This window comes from Neovison vison, chromosome 12 (genome assembly GCF_020171115.1).
Source record: "Neovison vison isolate M4711 chromosome 12, ASM_NN_V1, whole genome shotgun sequence".
Classification (NCBI taxonomy): Eukaryota; Metazoa; Chordata; class Mammalia; order Carnivora; family Mustelidae; genus Neogale; species Neogale vison.
The window spans coordinates 1,680,894-1,703,202 of NC_058102.1; the positions used below are offsets into that span (position 1 = coordinate 1,680,894).

The window sequence follows — 22,309 nt, forward strand, 5'->3', positions numbered from 1 at the left end:
TGTCCTGGCATCCTCTCTCCAGGGCCTCCACGTATAGAACCCACGTATACAACATCTTCAGGGAAAAGGTGGAGGGAAGGTGCTGGGGCCTTCTCATGCCCCCACAGGATGTCCCCTGCCTACGTCCACTGCCTCATGACCCCACGGTGGGTCCCTCACTCTGCCCCACAACTCTCCAGGCTGGGGGAAACCTGTGCCTCTGGGACCCCCCTGCAACAGAGAGGCACTGGGGGGCCTCATCGAGGCAAGCAGGACTTCTCAGAAGCTACCCTACCCTGCAGCGTCTCCTCCTAAGAAGCCCCAAGTGGCACTTGGAGGCTGATATTGCCGCTGTCACGCAGGCCTGGCCCTGCTTCCCGCTGAGCCCATCACCAAGCATCGGGGACGCCGAGCAGCTGGAGCCGCGGCCGCCATCTGCCTGCGGAGCTCCTGGCCCCCTCGTCGCTGCAGCGTTGGGATCCAGGGCAGGGCCTGCTGCTGCCCGGACAGGCTGCCCAGCCGGAGAACCATCGACCAGCACCGGAGCCGGGAATGATGCCTGCAGTTCTAACTCAGTCTTTTCTGCTAAATGGAATCTCCTCCCCAGGACGAAGGAGAGGCCGGCTCCTCTGAGACCCGGTTTGGATCAGCTCCGGGCGCCCGTCTGCCGTGGCATCTGCGGCTGCTCCTCACGGGCATCCGGTAAAGGCACCGCCTGGCAGGGAGGTCGTGTCCTCCTTGGAAGGCCCAGCCAGGGCCAGAAACGGCAGCTGCTGGCCAACGTGCCTCTGAGCCCATGCTGAGAGACCAGCCCTGCCCGGCTCGCGGCCTCTGTGGCTCCTGGATCTCAGCATCCCTGGGACCCTGCAGGCTCCTCCCGGGACAGAGGGCACAGAGATGGGCACTGCCTGCTGACACACTCCAGACTGGGCCTGCCCCAGGTCCCCTGGGAAAGTGCCTTGCTGCCCAACTCAGCCAGGGCTGTTGGTGCCTCTGCACAGCCACCTCCGTCAGGTGGACATCTAGGAGGTCTGTGCCCCTGGGCCTCTGACCCCGTGCATCACAGCCCCGCTCCGCGACATGGAGAAGCGGCGGCTCCACAGCCCCGACCTGCACCACGTCTGCACGGGGTCCGTGAAGGCCAGGCCTGTGTGAGGTGTCTGAAGACGCATGGACACGATTGAAGCCCAGTGAGGAGGAGGGCACGCACGGGCCTCCCAGATCCAGCCGTCCGCCGCGTCCGCGAAGCACGGGCCGTCGGCAGGTGCCGCCGCCTCAGCTGCCGCGACTTTCTGTAATGGCCGTGTGAAAGCGAAGACCATCCCGGAAACCAGTGACCCTGCGGTGGGGACACGGCGAGCACCCTCACAAAACGGCCGTGACGATCAAGACCAGGAGGAATCGAAGGGCTCCGTCGGCCTCGCAAGAGAAGAGAGCGTGACCCAGACCTGTGAGCACCTGCGGATTGGGGAGGACGTGCGCCGTGGGCACGGGCTGGGGAGTCCTCCGCGGGCCCACTCCCGGATGGGGTCCCCGGCACCTGCTCCTCGCGGTGTGAGCGAGCCCAGATCCCCTGAGGGGCTGTGTGTCCCGGCGCACCCCCACCCAGGGCCTCGGAGGGGAGCGTGGCGCCTTTCACCAGCACATCCCTGGACAAACTAGACCCACAGTCCAAGTGCGGGATGGGGACCTGACCCGTGGATCTGAGCCCACGCCAAGGAGTGTGGCCGTCAGAGAAGGAGGCCACGCACCGTTCTGAAAGAGCTTCAGCAAATACCACTAACACCACCAGCCCGAGAGCAGGTCTACGAGCACATTCTCCCGTGTGTGCGTGTGTCCCGGGGAGGGCACGGCGGGCAGCCGGGGGAGCGTGGGGTCACAGCCTGAACCCGTCTGAGTGCGTGTAGCCAAGGTGTGCCCTGCTCAAGTGTGTACGGGCACACACACCCACACACACACACACACACACACACAGCATGAGTGGAGATTCCTCCTGGCCTCCCGGGGGTCCCCGTGAGGGCAAGAGGAGCCCCCGAGGCTTACACGCCCAGCTTCGGGCTGCCCCCCAGGATGTGTTTGCTCTGAGCTCTGCACCCGCCCCCCAGGCCTCCCGCCCCACCTGCCACTGTCTGGGCGGTCACGGTCCCCAGCACGGTGACATGCCAGCGGAGGGTGAGGCGGGCCCAATGCCCAGGGCCGGGAGGCACAGCACACAGAGTTCGACCCACGGCAAACCACGGGCTCGCGTGAACACCTGTGCATCGGGGTCGGCTCACGCCTGTGAGGGCTGCACTGCGGCACTCAGGGGCGGTCGTCACGGGAGCCGCGGGGGAGGGAGGACACGGGAGGAGCGGCCACACCTCCTGCTCGGTTTTCCTCTAACCCTTAAACAACACACACAATTTCTCAAAATGATAACAGATCAGCACTGTCCGTGCCCTTTGATGCAACCGAGAACGTGCCTTTTTTCTTTCTAAGGGGCATCGAGCGTATTCACTGTTGTGCCACCAACACCCCCACGGCCTCCAGAACGCCCTCGTCCTCCTGAATGGAAACCCCGTCCCCACGAAACACGACCTCCCCAGTCCCTTCCCCCCAAGACCCGGGGAGCCCACCCGAGCCTCTGACTCCACGACCTGATGGCCAGGCCCCCACGTAAGTGGATCGCAGAGCGCCTCGCCCTTCGTGTCTGAAACGTCACTCAACACGACACCCTGCGGGCAGTCCGCATGCGACAGGTGTCCGGACGTCCTTCCTCTTCAACCCCGGATCCTACCCCCTGTTCTAGGGACGTGCGCATTGCTTTCAGGTCAGCGGTCAGCCGGCTTTCGGAGGGGCCCTGTCGGGACCCAGGAAGGCTGCTGCCTGTGCTCCCGGGCACACACGGGGCCCAGAGCCCGCGGGGACCGGAAAGAACCCACCCTTGGCTCCCAGCCTGCGTCCCCTTCTCTGAAACGACTATCTCGGGAACTTTCGGAAAAGCAGCATGTTGTTTTTAATTAGATGAAAAAAATCCTACTGGCACAACAACCCTAATTTTCACAGATTAGCGGGCTTTGTGGTTCTCGCGCTCACTCCCCTGCTAAACCGCGAAACGCAGGCGCTGCCTTCAGGATACGTTTCCAAGCTTCAGAAGGCGTCGGCTTCACACCAGAGTTAAGCTTTCTACAGTAATGCCACTAATTCCCCTGGAATCAAGCTTAAGTACAGCGGGACGGGAGATACCAGCGTCCCTAAGACCACAAGGAAAGTTGCGTAATCACACTTAATGATCTTGTTTGCATAATCTTGCCCCTTAATGAGGCTACAAGATATCAGGTTCCGGAAGTTCTCATTTGTTTGCCCTGGAACTCGGCTGTCATGGGCGAGTCTGGAGTCCGCGCCCTTGCAGATACGACCAAGGCTCTTGAGACGGAATCATCCGGAATCCGGGCCCTAAAGCCAGGACAGGTGTCCTCGCACGAAACGAGAGAGAGATTGGGGGGAGGGGGTTAGGAGGACCCAGGTGGAGACAGGAGAGACGGCAGCCACAAGGCGAGGAGTACCAGGACCGTCGGGGCCGCCAGAAGCAGGAGAGACAAGCGGGAGGACCGAGAGCCTCCAGATGGAACCAGCCCTGCCCACACCGTGGTCTAGAACGTGGCCTCCACAACCACGAGACCACAGACAGCTGCTACGTGGGGAGCCCCATCCGCGGTGTTTCATGGCAGAGACCCAGGAAGCTGACAGAGACCCCGTCCGTTCCGACGTCCGTCACAGAGCCCAGGTCCCCCAGCTGAGAACCTCTTTGTCCCCAGTCAGCCTGGACTCCCGAGGAAGGGACCAGGATTCTTCAAGCGCACCCCCACGCCGGCAGAAGTCTCTGGGGCTGCCAGCGCCCGGCCATCCGACCTCTGCCCACTGACCACCATCCAGCGCTCCTTGGCCCAGACGAGTCCCTGCCCTGGGCCTCGGTGGGCGCCTGGCAGACGTGCGTCCCTCCTGCTCTGTGTCCAGCACTTCCAATACTGTGGTCCTATCCGAAGGAGCCCTTCCTCCCCCTAACAGAAAGCCAGTGCCTTGGCCACAAGTAGAAGGTAGTCATACAAGTAAACATACCGCGATTGAGATGAAAAGTGCAGCGTCGTGCCGTGCGTGAGGCCGTCTCAGGCGCCAGCAGTGGTGCACGCCTCACTTTGGGGACCGCCGGATTTAAGGGGGAGGCTTGCGGCGTTTCCGGGCGGCTCCACCCCCCACCGCCCGACCCGGGGCAGCAGCCTCTGTCCCAACCTCAGCGCAAGGGTCAGCACTGCCAACGGCCCCAACGCCACGCGAGACACCACCGCAAGCGTGTGCGCGTCTAGGCTGTCCCTGAGCCAGAGGGGAGCAGAGCCCCAAGCCCAGGACCCTCACCCAGAGCAGATGCGCTGGAGGTAGAGGCCCTCATGCGGGCGGGGGGTCAGGCCATTCCTCTGCCTCCCCTCCTGTGTCTCATAAGGACACCCGTCGTGGGATTTGGGGCGGGTCCTGATCCACGACGATGCTGACTCGAGACGTCGTCTTATTACGGATGCAGAGACCCTGTCCCTCTGAGAGGCTGCGTCTGCGGGTTTCGCCCCCACCTCTCCCCAAGCACGGGCCTTGCCTGCATACAGCAGGTGCTGGATATGTGCTCCGGACAGGTCTCTGCAGCCTGTCACGGAGGCGACGGGTCTTGGGAGCAGCTGCCGTGCAGGTGCCCCGGGCCCAAAAGGCTGAAGGCAGGTGTGAAGCTTCCAGAGCGGAGCTTTCTGGGAGCAGGGCCTGGTGCACCGCGTCCACAGTTGGACAAGACAGGTAACGAGTTAGTAAAACCCGTCTTCTCCAGGCAGAAAAGACCCTGCTTGCCTGCCTGCCTGCCTGCCTTCCTTCCTTCCTTCCCAGTAAGCCCCATGCCCAACAAGGAACCCAATGCAGGGCTTGAACTCATGACCCTGAGACCCAGACATGAGCTGAGACCAAGCGTCGGACGCTTAGCCCCCCAAGGCACCCAGGCACCCCAAAGGCAGAACAGTGTCCTCTAATACATAGGGCTGGACCCCACAGGGCCAAGGCTGGGGCGGAGGTCCAGGGACAGTGTCCTGGCAGGGTTCTCGCACGGCCTCCCAGAGGGCAACTCCCTTGAACCTGATGGTCCCGAGCGGGTGAGGCACTTGGAAGCAAGGGGCAGGGCAGAGGGAGCCCCCTCGGCACAGCCAGCTGCAGGACCCCGCCGTCGGGCCAGGAGACCAAGGCCCGGGACAGGCCCCGGCAGCTCCCTCCCGGCGGCCTCACCTGAGTGTGCCGCCAAGCGGGGGGCTCGTGGGCAGGCAGCTTTGAAGACGACGCCACCCTGAGACCACCGTGGCCCCCCTGCTGCTGGGACTCGGCCACACCTCGGCTCGGCTTTCCAGGATGGACACCCGCGTTCCCATGCAGGAAGGGAAACGGAGACGCCCGAGGGGAGCTCTGGGCCCTACCAGGCCTCATCCCACCCACCGAGGGTCGGTGCACACAGGGCAGGTGAAGGCCGGCAGCCACGGCCACCCTCCCTGTGCCTGAGGCCCGTGCTTGTCCCACAGGGACAGCGGCTGCTCCAGACACGCGGCCTGGCCTTCTGCCACAATTCAGCGGCTTTGGGAGGGATGAGCCCTGACGGCCTGGGGCCCCACTGCTGGGAAGGCCAGAGAGACAAGTCCAAGGGCGTGTCTGTCTCTCTCGCCCAGAGAGCCGGCGTGCCCACCGCGCTCAGGGCCTCCGACCTACAGCGGCCCTCCACCGGTCACGGAGAATCCGACAGAGATAACTGAAAGTAACTCGACACCTGCCAGGCGAAGGGGAAACACACGCACACCCCCCCGCAGCCCAGGTAAAACGGCCCGGGGGCCTACGCCCACTCCCGTGCAGCCCCATCCCATGGGAGGTGGGCCACTGACGGCTCCCACCCCGGCTGCCCTGCGCACACAACCCAGGCCGGACGTGGGGCACAGGTGCCTGCCGCCCGAGTCACGGGGGTCACTTGGCCAAGACCAGGCTATGGTGTCACCGCAACGTCCCCCTGCGGTCAAGCCCAGGCAGTGGTCCGAGTCTCTGACGGCTGGAGAGGGGCTCCCGGTGAGGTGTTCTCAGACCTCTCGGCCAGGCCTGGAGGGGCCGGGACACGTGGCGTGGACCTCCTCCCTCAGTTCCTACAAAACCGTGTGCACCACGGGGTCCCGTGCTCTCAGGGATCGCCTGGAAGAGGCTGTAGGCACCGTCAGGGTCGCGCACCCGAGCACGGCAGACGCAGACCGGGCACAGTGGCCTCAGAGACACGCCACACCAGGGAAAAAATCCATGTACCCCGACGTCTTCCCCGGGCTCAGCAAGGCACGACCCTGCAGGCAGTGCGGACGCGGGAAAGCAGAATGACCCAGAGAGGCCAGGACTGCCGGGGGAGATGCTGACACTTGTCCCCACCTCCCGTTCCACAGAGCCGACGCCCAGCACCAGGAAGGGAGGGACTGGCTCCTCACAGGTGGCCGTCGGGGAACGGAAAGCGTCGACAGCTCTCGCTCAGGCTGGGACGACACCAGCCAGCGTCCCTCGTGCCTGCAGCCGCGCCGTCCGCGTCAGGGGCATCTGCCGGAGGCACGTCCGCAGGGTCCCCAGGAAGGACATCCGCAGGGTCCCCAGCACTCGGGAGCCGAGCAGCGGCCAGAAAAAGCAGGTGGGCTCGGCACTCCCGGACCCGACTCTCCGTGTGTACTTAGAGACGGCGGCCCCCGCCGGGGAGAGCAGGCCGTCGGCCCAGGCTGCAAGCAGGCCTGCGCTCTTCCCACGTCCATGGCCATCCCTGCCCACCGGGCTTTCAGGGCCGGGCCCCTTTCCCAGGGTCCTGGCTGGATCCCACAGTGGACCTTTGTGGATGGGTCTTGTCCCCACCCTCGGCCACCGCCTCCCCTTCTGCTGGTCCGGACGCTCCCTTCCTGTTGGGAAGCGCCCTCTGGAGAGACGGTCCTGGTGGGCGCAGACGCAGGCCGGCAGTCAGCGTCCCCAGGGGGGAGGGGAGGCCTTGCCCTTTCCCATGGGACTCCCAGGAGCCTGGACCCGGAGTCCAGGCGATGCCGGCAACCACGGCTGAGCCGTCCTCTGCCGTGAGTGGCCGGAAAACCTGCTGAGAGGGGCGCGGGCTGGGGGTGGACGGAGCAGAGGCAGGTGTGGGCACCCAGAGGGCCGCCGCCGCCGAGGTCGGCTGGCCTCCCCTTCCGCTACGAGGGTCTGGGCCGGGTGTGTGCTGTCCACCCCGGAGCCACCCCGAGCACACCCGGCCAGGCTGACAGAACCAGGGAGTCGTCTGCCCACGTGTGCCGGCGAATCAGCTCGGCCCGTGGAAACCGCACGGCCACCCGGAGCGCGGCGTGGGGTTGGAGCCCCAGCTGTCAGGCGCCCCCACGGCCGCTGCAAGCTTCAGCTTCTCCAACCGCTCCCGTCCTGCCCAGGAGAGGACGGCGTTGCCGCTGTTCAGCGACCGGCCTGCCGCCACCTTGCCATCGGGTCCCCTAATCCCAAAGGTCATGTGCACAAGCGTGAGCGAACCAGGGCTCCGGCATGGCGTCCGCACGGACGGCAGCCAGGCCGTGTGAGGAGCGTGAGCGTGAGCGTGTGCGTGTGCAAGGAGCCCGGGCCGCTCCTGGGCGGGGCCCACATGGAGAAAGGAAACGTGAGCGCTCGCGCTGGTGGCTGTCCGCTGACCTCTGACCCAGCCGGGCCCCTCTGTGAAAACACCTCTTCCACAGGTGGGATGCGGCCACGCGAGGTGCGGAGCCGTCCAGAGCCTCCGCATCGCACCGCGTCAGGTGTCAGGGACGGGGCGGCAGAGACCTCCCCTTCCACCACCCCTCGTCGGCTGAGGCTGCAGGCCCACGGGGGCGTGCGCGCGTGTGTCCGCGTCACGGGCGTGTGCGCGCGTGTGTCCGCGTCACGGGCGTGTGCGTGAGCACGGCGAGGCTGTGCCGTCCGGCCTCCAGAGAGGCTGTGTCAGGGAGGGATCTCAGTTGCGCGGGAGGAAGACCTCCCGGGAGGGCCGGCTGGTCAGGGCCGCCACAGGGTCACCAGCGTTCGTGCGAGACACACCCACATCCGCGCATGAGAACTCGCAAGGGAAGGGCAGCCACGTGAGGGGCAGACGCACAAGCACCGGCTGCTCTCCCGTACCCGTCACGTCCGTGTAGACACTTGTCAGCTCTCCGCGAAGGAAAGGGGCGGCTGCCCTGGGCCCCAGTCCTGGGCCCCTCGCAGAAGCGCGCTGCCCCCCGAGCACACGGCTGGACCGTGAACCAGGTTCACGGCGACCGTCGCGGACTCCAGACGCCGCAGGGCCTCACGCACCCCCAGACACACGGGAACGTTCCGGCGATCCAGCCGCATGGTACTCACTGTTCACGCACACGACCAGCCATCGGGGATACGCCGCCCCGCCCCACCCCCGCACTCCTGCGGCCCCCAGAGACGGGCATGCGCCCCGACGTGGGCACCCTGCAGTGGGGGGGCCGACGGGCCGGCTGGGCTCTCCCACGTGTGCTCGGAACAGAGCCGGCAGGGGCCGCCGTGTGTCCACAGCTGGAGCGGGAAGTCAGCCTGCGCTCGGTTGCTCCGCACGGGACTGCATGTGGCCCAGGACGGGCTGTGGGGCCCCCGGCAGCTGCCACCTAGGGTGTGCTGTGTGACATCCCGCCGGAAACCTCCATTCTCTGTCTTCTGCGTTGAGCTTCCCGCTGCCGGACGCTCAGCCCCGAGACCCCGTGAAGGTGACTGTGGGTCTTATTTAAATCCTTTGTCACCAAGAAATGACAGTAAATGATAGAGGAGCGGGTTCCCTTCAACGCCTTCCGACGCTGCCTGTCCCACAGCCACATGCACTCGCCGGGCCCTCCAGGAGCCTGCTGGAGCGTGGGGAGAAGCCGCCAGGCCTCGGGTGAGGTCACGGTCATGGGGACACAGGAGAGTGCTCGGCGCCCCAGCTGTGGTCCTCTTGTGCCCAGACATGCACCTGTGTCGCTGGCTCCAACGGCCCTGGGCACAGTCCCCGGCCCGGCACTGCTAGGACCAGCAGCCCCACGTGCAAGAGCTTCGCTGAGGGCCCCCCAAGCCCTCGCCAAGGCACGGGGTCTCCCGCCAGCCCCCAGCCCCCAGCCCGCTCGTGCCTCGGGGTCAGGCACTGGCCTAGGATGTAGAGGACTGTTTTAGGTTCAACAAATGTTTCCGACGGAACCCTAGGTTCAGAAATGCACTGTTCATGCTCATTCTCTGCGTGTTGTTTAGAGTGAGCTGACGGCTATCACAAACCCGGGGACGCTCGGTGCTGGCGACTAATCCTGAGACCACGTCCGCAGTCGGCGATTCGCACACAGCCGCGGCCCTCAATGGGGGGGCAGTGAGGGGGTGCAGACGGGGACGAGCACGCCCCTTCCTACCTCTGTTCGCAGTCACCCTTCCCTCTCAGAGTCACTGACTCACGAAATGTGCGGACGTCCAGTCGCGTTTACTCGTCTCGCTGGGAGCCCGGAGCAGCCGCCGGGCCGGTCAGGGCGCAGGGAGTGTGGGAACCGAGGCCACCCCGCCGGTGCCTGTGTCCCCGCGGAGCGCTCGGCCAGAGCCGAAGACAGGCCAGGACACCGCACTCACCCGACTCACACACTCCCCTGCCACCAGAAGGATTTATGGAGATGGACCTCAACCTCCCGTCCACGTTCCAGAAACAAACCCACCCCACGCCTGCCCCCTGCACGCCCCAAAGCCCCTGAAGCCTGCCATCCGAGCGGCCCAGCCTGGCTGGGCGTCCGCGCTCACGCCTCACTGCTTCTCTTTACCGCTCCGTCCGTCTTGCTGTGGCACAAAGCATCAGCACAAAAGCCGCTCTTCTGCGGGCAGGACCGTGATCTGTCGAGTGCATGAGATGCGGGAGAGGAGCTCCAAGCAAGGCTCCGGGAGAGGGAGGTGGGAAGCCTGGTTCGGATTCCCGCTGCTTCCTTACCTCCGTGTTCTGAGAGCAAACGTAACCGAGGGGCTAAAGGCAGGGCTCCCGCCTGCCCGGACCCCGGCTCACTGTCGCAGAGGCCCTCTGCCCCCAGCCGACCGGCTGCAGTTTAAACAAGGTCCCGAGATCCCCCAACACCCATGCGCACGCGGCATTCAGAAGCAAAACACGGCCTCCTGCGTCGCAGGGGAAGGGTCACGGTGTCCCGAAGAACAGGCAGAGAAAGAGCCGTCCTGGCCCCAGTGCAGCCCCGTATCTCGCACACGCCACGGCCACGTCTGGGGGCACGTCCAGGGGTGCTCTCTTCGGCCCTCCAGCTGCGGGAGCCAGGCCCGCTCCGACAAAGGCTGGACCAGCAGGGGCTGCAGTGAGGGAACCACAACGCACCTCCCTCTCCGGTCACAGCCTTATTCATCTTTCCAAACGGTGGGAGGCTCACGGGCCAGAGGGGGTGCCTCTCGGCCACAGGGTGGCCTGCGTCTCCACACAAAAGGTGAAGTGTGGAGAAACGGCTCCCTGGGGCCCCCATTCTTCATCCCTGAAGCCCTAGGCTCGTAGAAACGGCTCCTGAAACAACTCTTCCCCCCTCATGGGCAGACAGCGAGTCTCAACTGCCTGCCGGCCCGCCTCGCCGCCTCCCTCCCTGGCCGGCATGCTGCTGGAGCACAGTGGGCCAGTGCAGCGGCTTGCCGACCCAGAACAGTCCCGTGTCTCCTGCGCGAGGAGGGGCGGCCCCTCCAAGGGGCCATGAGGGGCAGGTCACAGGACAGGGAGGCTTCTGCCCATCCCCAAACAGCTGGGGCCACCGTTTTAAGACCCGCTAACCAGACTTCCATGAATCTTGGCACTCCCGTGGTCTGTCTGGAAGATACAGGGCCCCCGAGGACACACCTGCTCCATGCCCCACCTGGCCTACGTCCCCACTCCTCGACCGCCTGCTAGAGCCCCAGCACGTACGTATCTGCATCAAAGTCAACGCCCAGATCCTCTGTGAAGGGCTCTCAAGAACCCGTCCCTGCAAATACTTCCCTCCGTGAGCCGGAGGACTCGCTTCCACTTTGGCCTGCCCCACACCCAGCCTCTCTGCACCCAGAGACAGAGGCTCTTGCCTCTTGATTAAATGAAAGTGTCCTTATGACTGGAGGCCCCAGGAGGACGGCAGTGTCCCCCAAAGAGACCAGGACCGGCCAGCTCTCACACGGCGAGTGTGAAGCACCCAGCCTCTCATGACCAGAGCGGGCCACAGCGTCAGTCGCATGTTGAACCTCACCTTCGACATCAGGGACGCTCCCCTGCATCACAGAAACTCCGCGCATAGACGGGCACTTTCGACCTTGGGGAGAGGCAGTAAAACTTTACCATGCGTTCCTTCCCCACAACGAATGCCTCCCCCCCAAAAAAAGAGATCCGTGGCAAGGGTGAGGAACGGGGTACCTGAACAAGGCGCAGCTGCCCAGGGACCCGTGGCCGGTCCTCGGATCGCCCCAGCAGAGGACACGGCTGACAACAGCCCTCTGGAGGCTTGCCAGCCCTCTGGGACCAACCCAAGGCAGAACCACCCACTCCTGAAGCAGATCAGGGAGCCAGTGTTGGGGGGAGCTGGCCTCCAAGTTCGGGGGGGGGGTCTCAGTGGGCCCTTTCAGGGCAGGGCCACACCTGCAGCCAAGCCCCAGGCCGGCCACCTCTCCCTTAGGGACCTGGACCCAAATTAAAGGGAGGGAAATGGACATAGGCCAGTGGAGGTCACCCGGCCTGGGGCTGGCCTCCCGCACCTACCTGCTTCCCTGGGAAGCCAGCAGCAGCTCACTCATTAGGCAGGGAAGCAGCTGAATGTTGCAAATCCTTCCTTTGTAAGAACCCAAAGCTAATGAGGATCTGCTGCCATTACCCAGCCACACCGGCTGCTGCCTGTGCTTCCCGCTCCCTGCTGGCCGGGGGAGCGCCAAGCAACGCTGGTGGCAAGGTGCCTGAGGGCAAGGGCACCCGACAGGCGTGGGCAGTGCGTGCAACTGGGAAGGGCGGGAGTGCCTGGGTCTGCTGTTCCACCAGGTGGGCAAGACCGAGCCTGGGCTGTCCCAGGACAGCTGCAGGACAGCCCTGCTCCTGGGCCAGGAAGTTTCCAGGAGTGCCCACCCAACCCTATTAGGACCCGGGGTGAAAGGCTCCCCTGTCCCAAAGAACCCTCCAGGCACAAAGGGACCAACCACCAAGTCTCGCCTAAACCAAGTCCCAAGAACCGGATGCAGGAGCTGTACGCTCCAGCATACTCCCGCAGGGCCGGGGGCCGCGCACTCTGCCGGCCACGTCCCCGCTCCCCCAGCCGGCAGGTCCCTGGTTCGGCCCAGGAAGGCAGCCTGGGGAACGTTGCGCTGCGCTCAGGCCTCCCGCCCCGGCCCTCGCCGATCCCCCGGCCCCGCGCCCGCCCGGCGCGCCAGCGTGGAGCGCGGGTGCCATCTACCGAGAGCCCGCGGAGAGCGGGCGAGCGCCGCTGCCAGCCGGGCCGTGTGGGGCAGGGGCCGGCGCCGCAGCCTCAGCGAGGGCTGGGGCTCCGGGCGGCGCGAGGGAGCCGAGGTCCCCGTGCCCGCCCCGCGCGGCGGGTGAGCCCCGAAGGGCCGCGCGCGGGAAGGTCCGCGCCGGGGCTCCCGGCCCGCAGTGGCGCTCGGCGAGCCCGGCGCGGGCGGCGGAGGAACGTGCCGCGGGGACAGCGTCCGGGGACCGGTCCGCGCCGGGGACAATTACCTTCTTTGAGGAACTGCGCGTGGATCACCAGGACCAGGAAGCAGCAGAGCGCGGCCCCCGCGAGTGCCCAGAGCGCCTTCAGGAGCTGCATCGCGGAGTGCCCACTCGGCCGACGCCCCCGAAGTCGCGCAGCGAAGGTTCAGGCGCCGCATCAGCGCCCCGCCGGGTGCAGCCGCCGCGGCCGCCCGCTCGCGCCCCCCATCCGCCGCCACCGCCGCGGCCGCCGCGACTGGAGGCGCCACTCCGGGCGGCGATGCGCGTCTTTCGGGCAGGGGGAGGGGAGGGGCGGGGGGCGCTGGGGAGGAGCGGCGGGGCGGGGAGGTTAGCAGAAAGTCTCCGGCCGCGGCGCCCGCCGCTCCGGCCACTCGGCCACCATCGCGGGCTGCGGGGCGCCGGGGGCCCGGGCGCGGGGGGGCGGCCGCCGCGGCCCCATGAATCAGCCCCGCCGCCGCCCCCGGAGCCGCGCCGCCCGCAGGGCCCGGACGGCGGGCCGCGGATTGCGCAACGGCCGGCGGCGCGGGGGGGTCCTGCGCGCCCCGGGCCCTCCGCCGCCGCTCGCCGCCTCCTGCCTCCCCTCCTCCTCCTCCTCCTCCTCCTCCTCTTCCTCCTCCTCCTCCTCTTCCTCCTCTTCCTCCTCCTCCGCCTTCGCCTCCGCCTCCGCCGCCGCGCTCGCTCCGGCCGGGGCTCAGGGGGCCGCGCCGCCGCCGCGGAGAGCCGGACTCGGGGCCGGGGCTGCGCGCAGGGCGCGGGGCTGCCGCACCATCGCCGCCGCCGGGGCTGGGCCGAGCCCGCCGAGATCCAACTTGCGCGGCCCGGGGCTGGCGGGCCGGTCGCCCCCGGACGGGGCCGGCCTCCGCGCTCCCCGGAGCCCGCGCCTCCGCCGCTGCGGTCGGACGAGGCCCGGGCCGGCGCTCCCGCGGGCCGCCCGCGCTGGTCGGCGCTGCCGGGGCCGGGGCCGGGGCCGGGGCCGGGGCCGGGCCCGGGGCCGGGAGCAGGGCCGGTGGCGGGGCCGGCGCTGGTGCCGGTGGCGGCGGCGGCCGCGCCGACAGGTGGGGCCCGCGACGCTGCGCGCCTCGCCGCCCGCGGGAAGCCGCTGCTCCGGCCCGGCGGCGCGCGCCCGCTCGCTCGCTCGCTGGGCCCCTTTTGGGGAGGCGGCCCGCGCGGCGCTCGGGCTCCGGCCCGCGCCGCCGCCGTCTGCGCTCCGCCCGGTCCGCGGAGCCGCCGATGCGCACTGGGCCGCGCAGGGGACCCGGGGGACCCCCCGCCGCCCTGCAGCGCCCCCGCCTGGCGCGCCGGCGGGTCAGGCGGGGCCTGTCCAGCCGAAAACCGCGGGTCGGGCTCCACCTAGGTGCGCAGGGGCCTCACTGCAGAGCCTCCGCGGCGGGCGCCGGAGCTGGGCTGGCGGCCTTCAGCGCGCCCAGCCCCCTCGCACCCCGTGGCCCGCGGCGGCGCGGGGAGGACCCGGACCGAGACCTCAGGGCGGCCCAGGGATGACCCACGGCGGCTTCTGAATAAACGGCACCTCTGCCCGGAGACACACACACGCGCACAAACACACCACGGTCGGGGCCGGGTACGGGAGAGCCTCCAGGCCAGCCGTGAGGCGCTGGAGCGCGTGGGCGCACAGTGGATGCCCGGGACCGCTCTGGATGGAACAGCGGGCACCGTCCTCCTGCCTCTAGGCAGGGCCAGTATTTCTCTCTGGCCGATTTTCCTCACACCCCCGTGCCCTGGGCCAGGAGCATCCGTGTCCGGTTCAGAGTGGCACTGGGAGGCCAGTGGGGTGGGCCTCCAGGCACTTTTGCCTGAACAGAAATGAAGTGCCCAGCAAAGAGCTTTGGATGCGGATCCAGTGCCCTGTTCAAGGTGTGTGGGGGGCAAGGACCTCCCCAGGGCAGAGCGTCCTTTTGAGTAGGAGGTAGGCCTGGAGGCAATGCAGGGCTCACGTGAAGGCTGTTTTCTTCCTGCCCAGACATCTGTGTACTGGGTAGGGAAAGACCAGACCTGGAAGGGGCTCCTAGAGGTCAGCTAAGTCTAGCCCGAGTGTCCATGTGGGGAACCTGGAGTCCACGGAGGCAGGCAGGGGCGCTGATGGCAGGTCCGCCGCTCCGATATAGAGCAGGCCAGGACAAGAGCCTGACTTGCTCCTGTCTGCCTCCCTCTAGGCCACTGGGCTGGCCTGATCAGAGAAGCTGCCTGACAGTCAATCGCGCACCTGCGGGGGTGTCATTCCTCAAGCCCCCCACCCTTCCCTGAAGCCATTGGCGAAAGAACGCCAGTCCAGACCCTCCCCTGGGGAGAAGTGGCTCTGTCTCACCCCAGCCAGGGACTCGGGACCTCAGACAGGGCTGGTGTTTGCCAGCCCCATCTCAGAGCCCTGTCTCCTGTCCGGCACGTCTGCCTTCACCCCTGAGACACTGTCCTATGATGCCCTCCCTGTAGCAATCACGTGGGGAACCGCCCTCCCTACTGTGCACAGCCTGACCTCCACCAAGGTCATTGCCTTCATCCCTCACACGGAGCAGAGCAGTCCACTCCAGAAAGGCGTGAGGGTCACCGGGGTGCTTATTTTACATGCACACCTGGGACCCCAAAGGGACCTCCATTGGGAAGCAGAGCCCACCTCTCACATCCTCTGTGTTCCCGACCAAGTGTGTATTATTTGAAATTTTGGAAATTGAGAAATATTTTAAATTCGCCGGGGGAACTTTAAAAACCTAACCATTTGGAGGCTCCTTCTGTAAAGGGAATTGAAGAAAAAAAAAGTTCATAAAGAGAAGCACGCAGGCATTTACGCCCAATGGGTAGAACAGGAAGGCCTGTGTGTCCAGCCGTGGGGACCCTCAGAGCACCGTCCTCCTCTGGGTACTGAGAACTTCCACCAGTGAATGGACGTGGCATTGCTTGTACCCATAGAGGAGGCAAGGGGGATCCTGTGGCTGGCGCCCATCAGGGCTGGTTAACAGTGCATATCATGGAGGCCCGTGGTGCCCCAGGAAAGTCTGTTCAGAAGGACAGTGCGAGGCCCCATGCAGACCTAGGAAGGAGATATCCAGTTCTGACCACAAAGACATTTTCAGAAACAATAAAACCATAATGGTGTTGGAATCAAGAACAAGAACGATCTGTAGTCCAGAAAGCTGAGAAATTCTGGAACCAGCGGCTGCGGGAAAGGGGCTGCAGTTGGAGCTGCCGGAAGGGTGCCCAGGGCCTCCACCACCAGCCCCCGTGTTGACAAAGGAGGACGTAGTGCATCCAAGGGACAGGGCACGCGCTCACCAAGCGGACACTCACCGGGAAGGGCTGCATTTCCAAAGCATGGGGTTGGTTTGTCGCCTGCTCCCCCATCACACACAGCTGGTGTCAGACAAATTTAGTTCAGGCCTGTGAGAGGGGAGTGCTGTCCAAACAGAGAGCTGGCCTCCACCTGGGGAGGGTCCCCCGGAGTGCCAAAGGCATAAGACCCTGGATGGATAAAGTGTGCATTTTGTTGAATGTGTCTCTCTAACTTACAACTGGCATTACCTTCCATTGGGCACGTAGGCAGGAAACACAATAGTTTAGGTAAAACTGTCATTCTGCCACTAACAGAAATCATAGTGATCTTCGTATCGCATTACAGCTCTCGAAATATTGCAAAATAGCGTTTATGTTCACCCTGACTTCCAATTACAGTTGTCCCACTGCCAGACATTTGTACGTAAAGTTTTAATAAAGCAAACGTACGACTATATCAAAATCCACTTTCCTACATTTGGTAAAACTCGTGTCGATATAATTGGTTTTCTAGGTATTCTTACATATTTCCATGGTATTCTGAGAAGGGTCCCGGTGACTTCCCCAGATTACACAAACAGGACTGGGAAACACCCTCCACCCCAGAACCTCCCAGTCAAGCAAGAAGCCTGCTGGGCTCCACCAGGGAGAGGTGGCCAGTCACTGCACACACCTCAGACTTTATTTCTAGACAGAGGGGGACCTGGTGGGCAGGCAGGACCAGGACCGTAGCTGCTGAAAGGCAGTGGCATGAAGAGAAAGGACACTACATCAGACGATGAAGTGGCAGAGATCAGAAGTGATTCAGGAAAAAGTGAAAGTGCAATGGTCATTCTAAGTAGCGTCATTCAAGCTACTGTGCAGAAAAGGAAACAGAGAGCAGGAAGGACGTCTGGAAATCCATGTGCTAAACAATCTTAGGCTATGGGGCATTGCTGAAGACCAGGGTGCGGAAAACATGTCAAAGCTGTGTCCCAGAACAACGCGCAAGGGGAAAGAGCCATGAGAAGGTAGGTGAACGTGGACGCACGCGGGGTCTATCCTGGGTGCCAACCTTCCCCTCACTAGAAATTCTACAGGAGCAAAATAAAGGCAACAGAGAGGAGAAACAGTCAAAAAATGAACACGTATCTCACATAACAGGGGTCCCCAAAGTCTGAACAGATCCAAATGGGGGGCAGACCCGAGAAATGCAAGAAGCCCTCAAAATTGGGCAGAATGAAAATAACACCGACAGCAATCAATGACTTGTTAGCAGCCCTGGCTTCTGGGTGCTATGGGAGCAGGCTCTTTAAGTTCAGGCGGGAAAAGAGAACCTCGTATGGAATTTTTATACCCAGCTGAACTGTCCACACAGAGAACCACTGATGGGCATTTGGAAGTTCAGCTTCCCAGTGTCGGACTCCAAACAAAAAGCTGGCCCAGGATGACACTCCAGCAGCCAAGGGAATCCAGAAACGGGATGTGGGAATACGGGATCAAGGAGAAGGCAGCCTCTGGGACTCTTCAGAAGTACAATAAAGTGTAAAGAATATGCATACAGACACACTCTGCCCTCGCACGGGCAAGAACCTCCTTCTGCTGGTAAAAAACCTTCACAGTAAACCCTTTCTCCAAGAGCGAGCCACAAGTCTGGGCTCTGCATAAAATGTGGGGTGCAGTGCTGTAACTGCCATGTTTTCATTTCCAAGTTTTAAAATAAAGGTGCTGATAAAGCTCAGGAAATTACGTAGAGTAGAAAGATAAGTAGGAATTCTTCTATCTTCATTCTTTACAATTATGTGGAAAAGTTAGGTGGAAAGTTAAAATGGAGAGTGGGCTTTGCGCCTTCTTCACTGCTCAGAATGCAGAAGGCAAGTGCCGGTCAGTGGTGATGAGTCACCAGGTGTCAGTATGTACCTAACGTCAGAAGGTCAGGTAAAAAGAAGTAAGTAAACATTAGAGTGGAAAGACCAGAATGGAGAAAGAGTACACTACGAGCAGTTTTATTCCTGGGGAAAGGGTCAGGGAGGTAGAATCTTGTTTTTCATTTTGAACCTTCATCTGTTAACTTGAATATTTTTTTTAACTTGCAGATCATGCGATGTTCTGTGATTTGAGGAAACCTAGTGTCCCATAGATAACACGGAGTGTGTTCTATCCACATAATGTAGCCGCTAGCATGTGTCAAAGAGAGTCAGGTAATGGTACCCACATCCCTCGGTAGGCGTGGGCCCATATCCATCTGCGGCCTGGTTCTGTGATGCAAATTCACACACTTTCTAGTAGCAAAGGCATGAGAGTAGACGGGGTGGGACCTTGGTCTTGGTTAATGGGGAAAAGTCATCTCAGTGGAGAGGAGTCAAGGTGGCATCATCAGAGAGAGGAAGACGGCAGAAGCAGGAGGTAGAGAGCTACCTGGTAGACGTAGGGGGTGGACAGCTTGAGTCCGGAATTTGGGGACAGGAGCAGTGGTCAGGCCAACATGCTGACCCAGAAGACCACATCGTTGCAAGGCTTTGGGCACAAGAAGCCATTTGTGGGGGGTGGCTGGGGATCAGGGCATTGGGGCAAACCCAGCATAGACTCCAGGGCCTACAGATGTCCCTGGAAGGCCCAGAACAAGGTACAGAGTAGAATGGGAACAGGATGGGGAGAAGGACAGTGTCCTTGGGAACACCTGGAGGGGAACCTCAAGCCCCCTGTGCTGTGTGCTCCCCATCCCCGGATCAGAGCAAGGGCTTGTGGATACGGCTGGAAGCCACCACCATGGCTCCTGTGTGGGTCAGTGTGCATCTGTGTGTCCCTCTGTGAGACCCAGCCCCATCAACAAGAAGAGTGAACGCAACAGACAGGCAGGACCTGACCCTGGGAAGCCCAGAGCAGAGTTTCCATGGAAGCCTCAGGCACAGCAGCCAGAAGAACAAGGCTTATCTGCTGAGGCAGGGCCGTCCTGCCCTCCAAGGACACCTTGATACCTTGATTCCAACCACACTCCCAGTGTCCTTGGGAGGCTCCATCCAAGGACAGAAAAGCCATCCCAGAGACTGCAAAAAAGAAAGCCTCCCAGACCACACGGCCACGTCCAAACCCTATGGCTACACGTGTTTGTGCAGAGCATGCTCGAGCGAGGAGGGGAGTCCGAAGGGTTAGCAAGGACAGGACAGGCAGGGAGGACAGGCCACCATGCAGGAATGCCGGGCTCCGCCACATCACCTGGGCCGCAACCAGGCTCACCACCACGAGACACTTGGGAAAGCCGCCTCTGCCTGCGGCTCAGCAACACGGGCCACACCTGCAGCTCTGGCCATGAGTGGGGCCATCGCGGGGTTCCCAAGAGAACAGGGCACTGTCTGGGGCACTGCTGAGGGAGCAGCGAGGCCTGTGTACCGCGGCTGCGCGTAACGCAGAGCAGTGGGAGGCAGCAGGACAGGAGACCTGGGCCCTGACTTAGGGCCGGTCAGCAAGATCTGTGGGCGGCCTGGCTGCGGGAGGTGGGGTGGAGGAACCCGAAGCCTGCTGTGGAGCCAGGAGTGCCGATGGGTGTTGGGTTTCCAACAAGCCAAGTGTGTGCTGGCTAGAAGACGCGGGAGGTGGGAGCGGACAGCTCGGGCCAAGAGTCTGGGGCTGAGGGTAAGGTCTGGGTGCACGGAAAGGAAACACAGGCCCGGAGAGGCTGTGAGCACCTGGAAGGAGCCCCGCTGCCAGCACCCCACGCCAGGAGTCCCGCGGCAGGGCCCGTGGCCGGCTCCCGCACACCCAGCAGACCCAGCGAGAGGCACCCGGCAGGGACCCGTGAGCCCATGGGTCACCGTTGCTGGGCAGGGGCAAACCGCGCGCTCGTCCAGCTTGCGGGCGCAGGGAGCATGCGCGGAGCTACGCCGGGACACGTGGGCCCTGCACGGCTGTCCACACAGAGGACGGGCGCAGAGCTATGGGAGGGCGTGTAATGCGCACAGCAGGGGCGCATGTGAGTCACGCGGCGTGTGTGACAGGTGCGGGCACTACACGCGGGGGACGGACACAAAGCGCACATGTGAGACGTATGACGCACGTACGGGGCCCCTGTGGCACCGATGCCATCGACACAAACATGCGCCGGGGCGTTCGAGGTCATGCTCGGGCGCCATGTTGAACCCATGCAGCAGGTGCATGTGACCCACTCGGCAGAAGCACACACGTCACTGGGGACAGAGGGGGACGTGTGACACGTGTGACCCCACCCTCAGGAAAAAGGTGAGGACAGGTGCACAGGAACGACCATATAACCACAGACAGAATGGACACTGTTGGTTCTGTGTGCCAGTGTGTGTGTGCTCACATGTGTGTGCCCGTGTTTGTATCATGCTTGCAGCCGTGTGCTGCGTGAGTACGTGGGGTATGTGTGCATGTGGGCGTGTGTCCGTGTGTGCACACTTTTTGCACCTGTGCACGTGTGCGTGCACGTGTGTGGGTTGGTGTGTGTACACGTGTGTGTGCGCGGATACGTGTGCGCGCACACCTGTGTGGGTGTGCATGCGCGCATGTGCAGTCTGTGGACATGTGTGCGTGTGTCCACACGTGTGTGCAGGCGCACACACTACCCCTGGAGATCCACACTGCAGCGGGTTCTAAAGGAAGGACACGTGTTCCTGGGGACCGAGCTCTTCCTTAAAGCCTCCAGTGTCCAAGGCAGGCTTGTCCCCATCAGTGACACACACCCTCGCACAGACCCCTGCTTCCTCCGCACACACACCCTGGACGTGTGCACCGGGCCCTGCACCCTCAGGCTGGCGGCGCAATGTGGGCTTCGTGGGGAAGGGGAGGGGAGGGTCCCAGCTTTTTTATTTTAAATTCTGTTTCACCATCTGGAAAGCCTCCCGGCTGGGCTGGACTTCAGGAAGCCAGTAGTTGTTGTTATTCTTTCCGTATTGAAAGGACAAGAAACTCCCTCTAAAGCCGCTGTTTCTGAGGAACCGGGCTGGAATCTTGCACTGGATCCCAGCCGGAGGGCTGCCTCCCGGGCCCGTGGTCAGGGTGGGGTCGCTGACCGGGAGGCCAAGGGATTCTTCAGACCCAGAATCATGCTGGTGGCCCTGTCCTGGCTGGACGCGAGTGGACCCCGGCCTCACGCCCGTCCTGTCCGTCCCGCCCGCAGGAGTGGGGGCTGGGCCAGCCCCGCAGGTACCACGAACTCGGCGGCTGCAGCCCCCACGCTCCTCTGAAGCAGGGGTTGGTGCCCCCACCGAGCACAGCCATAGGCCCACCGGTCCCTCCAGACCACGGCTCCTCTGGTGGCTATGACCTCATCCCGGAGCCGAGCACCCTGGGTCCTTCCCAAACTGGCCCGTCCCACAGAGACACCGAGCCGTGGAGGGCGCAGCAGCCCGTGTGAGTGCTCACGTGCCCTGGGGGGCAGGCGGGAGGGACCCCCACCCCGGGCAGGAGGGGAGCGCTTGCTGCGGCACAGTGAAGACAGAAGAGGGTCATGGGGACGGGAGGAGTCGGCGGTCGGTGGGCAGCCAGGGCAGCGAGGGCTAGAGAGGAGGGGGAGGACTCCCGGTGGCAGGACCCCGCGCCAGGGCCCACCCCGTGCTGCCGACTCTGGAACCTCGGCCTGTTCTCGCTCTCTCAGCAGCCCCCAGTCCCTCACCAGTGGTCGGGGTTAGCGGGTTAGAGCTAATCGGGCAGAGCGCGCTGCTTCCGCGGCCCCCCAGCCAGCACGATCTTCGTTCCTCTCCCTGGTGTGCACAGAAGACACCACGTCTCCCTCCAGGGCGATCTCTGGGGCACAGTTTCCGGGACACCCCCAGCAGCCTTCATCTGGAATCACCCCGAAATGGCATCTCTGTCTGGGCTCAAGGCTTGGATCTTCACAAACGGCAAATTCCCGGGCAGGCCTCGCTCTGAGTGGTCGTCAGACCTTTATACCCAGGGTGAATGCATTCAGGTCCCTTGTCCGGAGCGGACGGAAGGAAGGAGGGAAGAAAGGGGGGCAGAACGCGGGGAGGGGTGGAGACCAAGAGAGTGTAGAAGGGAAAGGCCACTGGCTGAGGGCGGGCGGAGGGGAAACTGAGGCTTTGGGCCGGGGGTGCCGGGAGGGTGAGCCCAGATCTCCTGCAGGATAGCAGAGACCAGCCCGGTCCCGAGGGCTCGGCCACACCTTGAGCACACACCGGCCAGCCTAGAGTTTTTACTGTCAGTCCTCTGTGCCCCTCCCGCACCCACAGAACATCCAGGCCAGACTTCTGGTTGGCCACCAGCTCAGGCTGAATCTCCTCCCTCTGGCACTCACGGCCCTGGACCGGCCCTCGGCCCTCACCAGCCTCGTCTTCCTGCCCT

General features: G+C 63.7%; 1 protein-coding gene across 2 annotated transcripts in view; it reads right to left on the bottom strand.

The window, feature by feature from the left end:
- Window positions 1-22,309, bottom strand: part of TAFA5 (TAFA chemokine like family member 5) — a 164,305-nt gene that overhangs the window by 80,341 nt on the left and 61,655 nt on the right. Inside the window, exon 1 of one of the 2 annotated variants that reach the window (XM_044226954.1) lies at window positions 12,734-12,838. The exons of the other annotated variant lie outside the window; for it this stretch is intronic. Coding sequence (XP_044082889.1) covers window positions 12,734-12,824 — 91 coding nt within the window. The 5' untranslated portion in view covers window positions 12,825-12,838. Of the gene's footprint in view, window positions 1-12,733; window positions 12,839-22,309 lie in introns of those variants that run through there. 2 annotated transcript variants of the gene reach the window in all.